Source organism: Amorphotheca resinae (genome assembly GCF_003019875.1).
Source record: "Amorphotheca resinae ATCC 22711 unplaced genomic scaffold M430scaffold_13, whole genome shotgun sequence".
Taxonomy (NCBI): domain Eukaryota; kingdom Fungi; phylum Ascomycota; class Leotiomycetes; order Helotiales; family Amorphothecaceae; genus Amorphotheca; species Amorphotheca resinae.
In genome coordinates, this window is record NW_020194483.1 from 344,326 (window position 1) to 354,929 (window position 10,604).

The 10,604-nt window shown below is 43.9% G+C and overlaps 2 protein-coding genes across 2 annotated transcripts; both read right to left on the reverse strand.

Annotated features, from left to right (window-relative positions):
* Positions 1-3,134: 3,134 nt before the first annotated feature.
* On the reverse strand, positions 3,135-4,860 carry M430DRAFT_69814 (hypothetical protein). Its single transcript, XM_024869453.1, has 3 exons — positions 4,182-4,860; positions 3,426-3,890; positions 3,135-3,391 (listed from the first exon to the last, which is right to left on the reverse strand). Exons 1-3 carry the CDS (start codon positions 4,783-4,785, stop codon positions 3,300-3,302), a joined length of 1,161 nt encoding a protein of 386 aa, XP_024716943.1. The 5' UTR covers positions 4,786-4,860; the 3' UTR covers positions 3,135-3,299.
* A 1,062-nt stretch (positions 4,861-5,922) lies between these two features.
* Positions 5,923-6,323, reverse strand: M430DRAFT_186647 (hypothetical protein). The gene has a single exon (XM_024863918.1). It carries the CDS (start codon positions 6,284-6,286, stop codon positions 6,014-6,016), a length of 273 nt encoding a protein of 90 aa, XP_024716944.1. The 5' UTR covers positions 6,287-6,323; the 3' UTR covers positions 5,923-6,013.
* Between the last annotated feature and the right edge of the window lie 4,281 nt (positions 6,324-10,604).

Genomic DNA, 10,604 nt, shown 5'->3' on the forward strand with positions numbered 1-10,604 from the left:
GGACACGATAGACCTAACACAATAGTTTACTAGCGTACTACTAGAGTACTGCCCTAGCCACGCTACCCGCCCTTTTAGTAGATACCCTTAAGAAGTACTTACTCCTTTATAAGTATAAGAGCTTACTTTTAACGTAGATCTGTACTAGTAAGGTTAGGCTCTAGGCCTTTCTTTTTAAACATAAAGTACTAGAGGTAGCGACCTCCTAGTGTCCTTATAGTAAGGCCCTAGAGACAGTAGCTTACCTAGTCCTTAACTACTAGTAGCTCGACTAGTAGCGGTAGGCCTTATAGTAAGTACTCTACCTAAGGGCGCTATAGACGTTCCGCGACTTTATAGTAGTAATAAAGAGAGAAAAGAGCGCGCGCGTACTAATCCGCTAGCTACTATCTACTAGCTAGTTCTTATAGTTTAGGCTAGCTAAGCGCTACCTAGCTAAGAAAGAAGGAGAGTAATCTTAGCTAGCGGCTAGCGTCCTTCTAGCGTCTTACTAGCGTCTTATTAGTATGTTTAGTATTACTAGGCTAGAAGGTTAAGTTCTAGTAAGGTAGCGATAAAGTCCTAGCGCCTTAGCGGTACTATAATAAAGTATTTACAAGAGGTAGTACATAGGTTTTTACCTAGCTTTAGTACGGTTTTACTACGTAATTTATATAGTATAGAGGTTCTATATATATTAGGCATAGGTAGTAAGAACAATAATAATAATAATAATAGAAATTGTATATAGATAACTCTTATAGTACCTAGAGTTAGTATTTAAATAAAGCATGAATTTACTACTATAAAGGGTTAGCTCTTAAAGTATAAAAAGACAAAGTTACTAGAGTCTATAAATATTACTATTAAGAAATACTTAATAATCTTACTATAGATGTTAAGGGCTAGCTTACACTTATTAGGCGCCTTTTATTATATTATAAAGTTGTTTATAGTATTTATAAAAGAGTATATAATTCTACTTTATAGTTTTGTCTCTTTTTTTAAAGTGTTAAGGTAGCTCTTTATAGCTTAAGACACTAGATTAGTAGTTGTTACTCTTTTACCTAAGTTAAAGTAAGGAGGGGTAGTAACGTTATAGCTTGTATTCTGTCTCTTTAAAGAGTGTATTAAGTTAGAAGGTAAAGAAGGGTCTTATAAGCGTATATAGTCTATATTTTAGTCGCTTTAATTAGTAGTAATTAAGTACTAAGAAAGAGTAGAAGTCGCTATAATAGCTAGAGTAACGTAGTAGTAGTAATATCTTCCTCTATTAAATACTTATACTAGGTACTATAAGAGTTTAATCTAAGTTTTAGTATACATATAGTTCTATAAGAAAGAAAGAAAATAAAACTCTCTTACTAAGGTACTATAGTATTACCGGTCTTTTTATTATGTCCTTATCTCTTTTATATAAGCCTATAGATATTACTATAGATATAGTACGCCTTATATATACTAGACTACTCTTAGTACTTTACTTTATTCTTAGATTAGAAATAAGAAAATAATAACTACCTATAGTTACCTTAGTTCTTACTTAAGGGTTACTCTTTATTTGTTTATATACTATTCTTTTAACTCTTAAGATAAAAAATTCTAATCTTATAAGCCTCTTCCTCTCTTTATATCGTAAATTACTTTTATAACTACTTTAGGTACTAGTTTTGTACGTGTATTAGGCGTAGCCTTTGTTTACTAGTTAGGACGTTACGTAGGCTTATCCTAATATAGGCCTAGGGCTGTCCTAATTATTGTCTTAATTATTATTTTATACTAAATCTAGTTTAGTTCTTGTCGCCTGTTTAGTTACTTACTAGTAAGGGGTCTTTGTTATGTTCTATATAAACATCCTACCTCTCTGCCTTTCTCTTTACTAATTTACTTACAACCTTTTCCTCCTCTCTATTTACTCTTAAACTCCTGCTAGAGTAACGTATAAAAGCGTTAAGTAGATATAATAACGACTTAGATAGTGTTTCTAAACAAATATAGTACCTTTTTAGGCTAGAAAAGAGTGTTGTTAAGCAAGTACTAATTTTAAGAAAATAGTTGTAGGTAAAGTTATATTCTAAGGGACATTAGAAAAGATGTTTAACCTATTTAGTACAGTGCCTTAATAGGTATGTATGGTTTCTAAGGCTCTAATATCCTCCTGCTTAGATCTAACACAGTCAGCAATTAGGAAATCAAGCAATACAGATAAAGAGCTTACTTGCTTGTTTGATTATCCTAATCTACAGATTCGTTTAAGGAGGTGTCTAGCAGTGTAGGTGCTCTTAAGAACCTAACCGGATAGGGTGCGAATTTATAGGCCCTTGATATATATCTTGTTATAGAATGATTTCTTGTAGCGTACAAGATTACACGGTCGTTTAAAATCCTTGTTACATAGTACGCAATATTTCTGATCCAGGACGCAAGTTAGACTCAGATGTGGCTTATTATAAACGCCTTAGATATGCTAATACAAGTGGTCTGTTCTGTCAAAAGCTTTTGTACAGTTGTCGGCAGGGCAACTCTGTCGTTTCGAGGTCTGGTCGTGTATAATCTATGCTAATAGCGCTAGACGGCTGCCCTTCTAAGGCTACGACTCTTCCGAGTAGCCCTTTAACGACGCCTACAAGATTACAAATAGTTGACCCTTATGCCAATACTTTAGTTGTTAATTCACAATCTTCTCTATGACAACACGTCCTACGCCGTTTGTCACTCCCGCGTTCGCTCGCTAGCTCGAATGTTGAACGTCGTTTACGCCCATCTTACGAGACTGCTTCTTCTATTGCAAACGGTATAGAGGATGATGAAGGTTCTTATACTGCGGCATAGCAAAAACGTAATGGATTAATAGAAGCACTTGACGTGGCATGGGTTGGTGATAGAGGGGGGTTTACCTAACAACCGATTACCCTAGCAACCGTTTTTAGTACGTTAGGGCTGCAGGTATTAGAAACCATTAGAGATCGCCATCGCAAGATGTTTTAGGGGTGTCAATGTGGCGCAACCTACGTCTAACCGTGGAGAAAAGGCACGAATCGTACTGGCATCAAATAAAAGCCTTGAACTTTGTCCTGACTACAACCAGTTTGATTGGATCAGATAGGATACATTCACCTCGTACTTAGCGTAGTTTAACAAAGTTTTTGGAAATTCTCACTGTGATTTTGATATTAGGTCTAGGGATAGTTCTCTCTACTAAAGCTTGTGACAACAAATTCTACAGCACATCAAATACAAAGGCTCCGTTGGGTATCTAATTGATCATTTTTCCTTTCCCTCCCCCGCGTAATCTTCGCAGGCTGTTTCTTCGATATGCCCTAAGGCTTTGCGGAGCTTCTAGCTGTCAGACTGCTTGCAACGTTCCGTTCTGGGTTTGATCGGACTGCGCGTTTAGAGGGATTCGTAGATGCTGTCCTTGTTGGGTCCTTAGATACGGTAGGGACAGGCGGGCTGTATCCGTTTGCTTCTGCGCGGAGCTATACGGTCAGGCGAAGGCGAGGGCTGCGGTTCTGCTGCATCCACACCAGAAGACAATGGCAAGCCATCAGAGGATACCTTTTGTGAGATGTTCAGTCGCCGTTGAGGCCCCTTTCTCTTTCCAGCGGCTTTTGAGACCTTTGATGAATGGACTGGGCCAAGGGATGCGTTTGCCGGCTGCCCATCTTTATAGGAGGCCTTTCTCTTACTTGGCAGCAATGCCTGCCCCATCGTAGGATGAAGAAACCGTTTACCCGAACTAGGGGGAGGTGAATTCAACGTAGAGGAGGAGCGCTCGGCGTCGCCATTCTCTGATCCGGCTGAATCAATGTCTACAGGCGGTCCTTGTTGAGATGAATTCGAGGCGCCAGACACCTGGCGATGATTTGATTGAACAGGAGAAGAAGACCCAAAAATACGTATAGCAGGTGCTTCTCCCGGTTTATGGCTGCTGTTCACATGTGGGTTCGCTAGAACAGGAGCAGGACCGTCGGCGACTTCCTCCTCAAGAGGCTCTTCATGCTTCCACGACATCCCAGGCAGTATACCCCATCTTCCGTTCCAGATCCATCGCTTGGTCCAGGTGTTCTTGACATTCTCGTACGCCCTCGTATTGATGTCGGCAGTATCAGCGCCTTCCCCATTCTCGGATTCTTCTTGGATTCTTTCACGCTCCTTCGATATCTGATAGAGGAACTGATGATATGGACGTGAAGCCTCACGTTCACGCTTCCGTATTACTCGACGCTCTACAATCCGTCGATTTTCGTCATCGCTCTTCGGCTGCCTCTGCGGCTTTGGGAAAAAGGAAAAAAGAGGAGGTGAGGGTCCTGCTTCCGAGTCCGTCTCCGTCTCCGACTCAAGCTCAAGCGGTTCTTCGTGCTTCCACCGCCCATAAGCGAACTGGTTCCATTTGCTGTTCCAGATGCCTTGCTCGACCCAGCGCTTCTTGACGATTTCGCTGGCCTCTTTGATCAAGGTATCTCCGGGAGGCATGCTCCTCCAACTCGTACGCGGATCTGCATTCCAAATCCGCGTCCTCTCTTCATCTACCTGTGCTGAGAATTGTTCGTGTGGTTGGGACGCATCAGCCTCCCGTCCCAGCTGTATTCGTCGCTCCTCACGGCGTCGCTGCTCCTCGCTGGGAGGATTTGGACTCTGAGATCGAGTTGTCGTACCCGATCGATCTGATGTATATGGTGGTGGAGAATTGTTAAACCGTATTCTCGCACGATCGAGTCGCTGCGGATCTCCCTCTAATCCTGCTAGAGCTCTCTGAACCCTAGCCAACCCATCCCCTCGAAGAGTATCAGTAAAGCCAGCCATGGGTTATTATCATCTAGCAGTAGACGCGGGATTGTGATGTGGAGGGAAGGCTGAGTGAAAAGATTTAAGTAGCGGCGTAAGTAGTAGGCCCTTAAGAATATAATTATAAGAGGCACTAATTTGCCCTTATAATTTAGTGTCTTAACTAATGTTATAAGCTCCTTGTTATCTAGATCAGCTGTAAAGGTAACTTAAGCATCCTTAGGGACTATTACCTTCTTACTAGTAGTAATGCTAATCTAAAACCTAGTCTTATCAAAGTTAAATATATCCTTATCTAGTATCTCCTAGTACTCTTTACACCTTTTAAACTCCTTAAAGTATAGCTGTACCTCCTTTATAATATATGCTATAAGCCTCTTTATAGGTATAGATTTATTTCTAAGGGTCTTAAGAAAGTCAGAGTTACGTACTATCTAGCTCTTAGTCTACTGTCTAGATACCGTTGTTTAAGTGTTACTAGAGGAGTAAAAAAGGAGTCGATTTACAGTAGTTTAAATAACATTATAGTTAGCTAAAGTACTACAACTATAGAGTATAAAGATATACTCCCTAAGAGTAGCGTCTTATAAAGCTAAGAGCTTTTTGTTGTGTCCCCCTCTTAAAGAGCTGTTAGGACGGCTACGGCGCTAGGCTATTAACTAGTAATAAGATACCTTAAAACGCTCTATAGTAGCTGTTCCTTTAAGGTTAGGATCTTAATCTATTACCTTATAGGCTACACTAATAGCGGCTTTAATTTTAGCGTTTTTAGGTACTATATTAAGTAGTAAAGAGTGGTAGTAGTAGTAGTAGGGTAAAAGATTTACGTATTACTAGTATTCGCGTATTGCTATCCCTTACCTAATAAGGCGATTAGCCGAGATTAGGTAAGGGTAGGCCTACTGAACGATTATAGAGAGGAGGATCTAGGCCTGTATTACAGCTAACAGGTAGTACACTAAATATTAGACTTAATTCTAGCTAACCTATTGATTTTTTAGGGGCAGAAATAGCCCTGATTCTAATGTTTAATTGTCTGTATCTACATTAGAAATACTATGTAAACTAAGACAGTTATACATTAATATATATAGGGTGTGCTGTTAGGGTACGGGGTCCTGGTCAAATCGACGAGAACTTTTGTCTAGGTAAGTACTGTAGGATTACAAATACATTATTTATTCAACCTATACTAATACACAACAATGTCTATCTTCACCAGCCTTAATCTATTATCCTCCTTAAATCAGAACCCACCGCCGTCAGATCGGAGCAAGAAGGCGTCGTTGCGAAGATGATCCCTCTCGTAGTAATAGAAGAGATTGTTAAGATAGCCCTTGCACATGTTGCGGAGCAGGACTTCACATCTGGAGCAGAGCCGTAAAGGACACGCCACACAGACTTCGGTCGCGCTGCTCGGACATACCATGCACCGACTATTCTCCTTGAACTTCGCATCAAGCCAAGCTTGTTTAACAAGGTCCTCGCGGACCATGTCCTCGACGTCGTTCATGTTCATTCTGCGCGCCTGTTGCGCAGAAAACGAGTCCTCCGGGTTGGCATACCCAGTGCCTCTGAATTGGAGGTGGCGATGGTGCTTCACCACGGCGAATTTCTCGTCGCGGTGGGCACCGCAGATTCTCGTCTTCGCGGGGTCGATTTGGCGCCAAGGGCACGATTTGCAGAACATCGGCCCCTGGAACTTGGTGATATCGCGGCCATCGATCAGGCTGTAAACCTTCTTGCCGTCTGCAGCCCCTTCTGCTCGGTCGGTTTTTTTGAGGACCTCGCGGTCCACGGGCTCACCACGGCTCTCCATGATGGTGCTCCAGAGATCAAAGAACTCACCCTGGTCTGGGTTGCCGCAAGCAGCGCACCAACCAGAGGAGGACCCCTCTGGAAGCAATACGGTGTCATTACTGACACCCCAATCGCATCCATGGAGACAGAAGGTACAACCATTCGCCGCATCAGACACCTCTGTCTGCTTCGCCTTTCCTTTTCCCGAGATACCGTTGCCATCGGACCCGGGGACACCGTCTGTCTTTGCCATTTTGATCTTTCCCAAGGCCAGATCTTTGAATTCAGGTAAAGGTCGATAGACCGTTGGAGCGTCGGCGTTGTTGGCTGGTGCCTTCCCCTTGGCCTTCTTCTTGTTTTCCTTGACATCCTGAGTCCTCATGCTGCGTAGGGTTGCGGAAGCGACACGACCGCGTCTGACATCCTCATTATCTTCTTCGGTCTCTCCCTGATCAACGAGGCTCTGAGTCTCTCTCTCGATGAGCCTGAGTGCATTGCCGACTGGTGGTGCCTGCGTTGGTTGAGCTCCATGTGGGTTAGGGGAGATCATAGGAGGAAGACCGGAACCAAATGAGTAGGCAGGGATGGCATTTGCACCTGCAGCTTGGACATCACCGAAAGCATTTGCACCACCCGCGAGATTCCCAGAATTGCCTACACTCCCATCTTGGGCATTTCCAGCGGCGTCGACATCATTATAATAGGCATTATAGTCGAAGTAGGGGGCTATATCTTTATCTAGGAACTCGTCCATGTTTTCAAGCGGGAAGTTGATATTAGCTTGGATAGGATCAACATCCTCCATGACGGGAAGATCATTCATATTGTTAGCTGAGAGATTGCCGAAGGCGTTGTTATTATCAACTAGGAAGTTAGACATGGCATTCAAGTTACCAGCTGGAGGATTGTCAAATGCGTTATTGTCATTGAGAGTCGAGGCGTCGAGCAAATCGTTTAGCTCGTTAGCTGGTATATTGCCAACTGCATTATTCTCATCAGCTATGTAGTCGAAGATACTGGCTGGGTTGTGGTCGTCAGACAGGAAACCGCCGAAAACGGGCTCCTCATCGGCCGGGAAGTTGAAGAACTGGTCTGAATAATTGACATTGTGCTCATATCTCGGAATTAGAGCTTCGGGGACCCAAGGTCTGACAGGCGGCGAGGCTGGTTCGACTGGAATTCCCCAAGGATGGCGCCAGTTAGGATTTCTGTGATCCATTTCTCCCCGAGCAGTGGCCATTTGTTCATTGACCGATCTCTGGAGACTATCGGTCAGGACCTTATCGCTGGGTAGTGAAGGTAGCGTTTGAGAGAAAGTCGAAAGGCGTGGGGCGGCAGGATGATGCTGAGGTGCTGGCTGAGAGAAGATTGAGTGTGGATTGTTGACATTGAAGTTAAAGGGAGAGTCGCTCATGCCAATGTTTGGAGTTGAAGAGCCCATGCTGATGCCTGAATTCATAGAGCCCATGCCAAAACCTGGAGTCGAGGAGCCTACACCTATCCCTGAGCTCATAGAGCCCATGCCCATGTCTGAATCCACAGAGCCCATACGCATGCCCGAAGACATAGAGTTCATGCTACGTCCTGTTCATCCCAAGTTAGCAACAATTCTTATGAACTAAGAAGGCAAGTATAGATTGGTTTTTTTTTGAAACAAATCTTCAAAAACGGGATACATCTGACGATCGCGAAAATAAAGAAAGTTCACAATACTGACCTGGAACTGCCTGTTCTACCCACTGTCGTGAAATAGGGCGTTGGATTAAAGAACTGGCGCGTCTAGCAGAAGAAGATGCCATGCCTGAAGAACCGGTGTGGTTAGAAGGGGAACCAGCATGGCTGGAAGAGCCAGCAATGCCTGCAGAATAACCAGTACGGCCAGAAGAAGAGCCAATGTGACCACCACGGCTAGATGAAGAAGCACCACGTCCAGAAGAACCTGTATTGCCAAAAGAGCCAGTATGGCCAGAGCCAAAAGCTTCACGACCAAAAGGATAAGAAGGATGGCTATGGGAAGAAGCAGCACGAGCAGAAGAGGAAGCGCGGCTAGGAGGGGATCCAGCATTGTCAGAAGAACGTGCACCGCGTCCGGACCTCTTCTTGTGAGGTGGGGAATCAGACATGTTGATGTCGTAGTCTTTGTTAATGTAGGTAGATCCCAGGTATGTGCCTGGGTTGTATGTGTCTACAAATTTTCTGTCGTAACGCAGCCCAAGATTGGCAGCTGTAGTAAAGCTTGGATTGTGTTGAAGTTGAGATAGTGCGTTAGAAGAGGGATATGAGTCTTGTGGAGTTGACTCAAAGGATCTTGGGGGAGTCTGTTCAAGTTGAAACTCTCCTTGGCTGATATTGTTACTATATTGACTTTCGTTGTTGCTGTTGTGTTGTCGAAGAGCCTGGGTTTTCTTCTTGGGACGCGATTGAGAAGTTCTTAGATCTTCACCTGAGTCCTCGTTGTAATTCACTTGTTCAGTGCGTCTTCTTAGCCGAGTAGATCGGCGGGGACCATTCTCCGTGTCTTCTCTGGCTCCTTCTTGGTTGTTCACTCTTCTTTGCCCAGCTGTTCCTTGCCGAGTAATAGTTGGGGCGGACTCCGCTGGGGGCGGGGCGGACTGGTCTCCGAGAGCAGTGGGCTTGGAGCCTGGGACGGTCTTTCTTGGCCAAGATTTCTCCATCTTGATGTGCTACTAGTAGTCCCAGTTAGCATACCAAATGCAGAGTATGGAAAGCCAAATAAGAGCCCAGTGGATCTGTATACTTCCAGGCTCTATATGTATGGAGAGACCTCAAGCTCAGCCAACACTGACTAGGAGATTTCAATGTGTGCATACACTTAAGAAAATAGAATGCAGTGATATGAGAGGATATGCGGAGAAGAACAAGTTGTCAACACAATTTGAGTAGTGTACTTCAAAGCGTATATTCAACTGAGGGGATGACAGACAGCGATGGGGAAGAAGAAGATCAAGTATCGAAAGAACCCGAGTAACGTACAGTACAAGAGCTCTGTCGTAGTTGTGGCTCTTTTCTTGTGCTTGTGGATGTGGAAGGAGGTGATGAGGAGCCCCAGAGGAGGTACTGGAAGATAGATCTTTCAAATGTTAGCATTCTCTCGAGGTCGGAAGTAGTACTTTGAAATGAGATCAGAGAAGAAGGGCAGCAACAAGAAAGATACCCCTCAGTTCAAGTGGAATCACATACCTCTCTATCTGATATGAGTGGGAGGAGATGAGCTCTCAATTTGTTAGTCTTGGTTCTAGATTGATAGATCTCTCGAAGAGGGATGAATGTGAGAGGATATGAATGAGGCGTGGATGGGATGGGTGAGGATAGGATGGATAAAAGGGCATGCCACATCATAGACAGTTGTTTGTGCCAATCACCCAAAGTAACAGGAGAAACATACCAGTTGCAAAGCGTTGCAAAGCAAATCTGAAGTATCAGAAGCAGCGGCTGTCTGATACTCCTGTCCTGTTGATGTTGCTGCTATTCTTTCAGGTCTTCTTCTTGTTGTTGTTGTTGTTGTGATCCCTTGACAAAAGTCAGAAGAAGGACAAACCTCCCAGGTTCTCCATCTACAGAAGTCTTGGTCACCGCCGAGCAACTAGTTCTCGAGAACAACCACCTTCTGTTCCCGTTCCAGCTAGTGCTGCTCTCTTCCTCGTGTCCCCGCTTCGTAGAGGAGGGAGAGTTGTTGTTTGTAGCTCTTTGTCTACATGTGTTCTGGCAGAGGAAGTTCCGGAATCGAGAGACGGGGCTTAGATGATGGACGTTATGTATTTACCTACCTACCTATCGACACGCACTCTTGATCATATCAATACTGGGAAGTCTAGAGGGGTATAAACTGTGAAACTATGACTCTAGCTCTACTACCATAGCTCTATTCTTTCTTTTTTTCCATACTTCCCTGTCTCTAATCCACTCTCTATCTGCACTTATTACTCAGGTCCACTCTCCTTATATTGCCTCAGGCCACTCCTTCCCCCCCCCCTCATCCCATTCTCTCTAACTACCACTCTTATCTACACTAAATT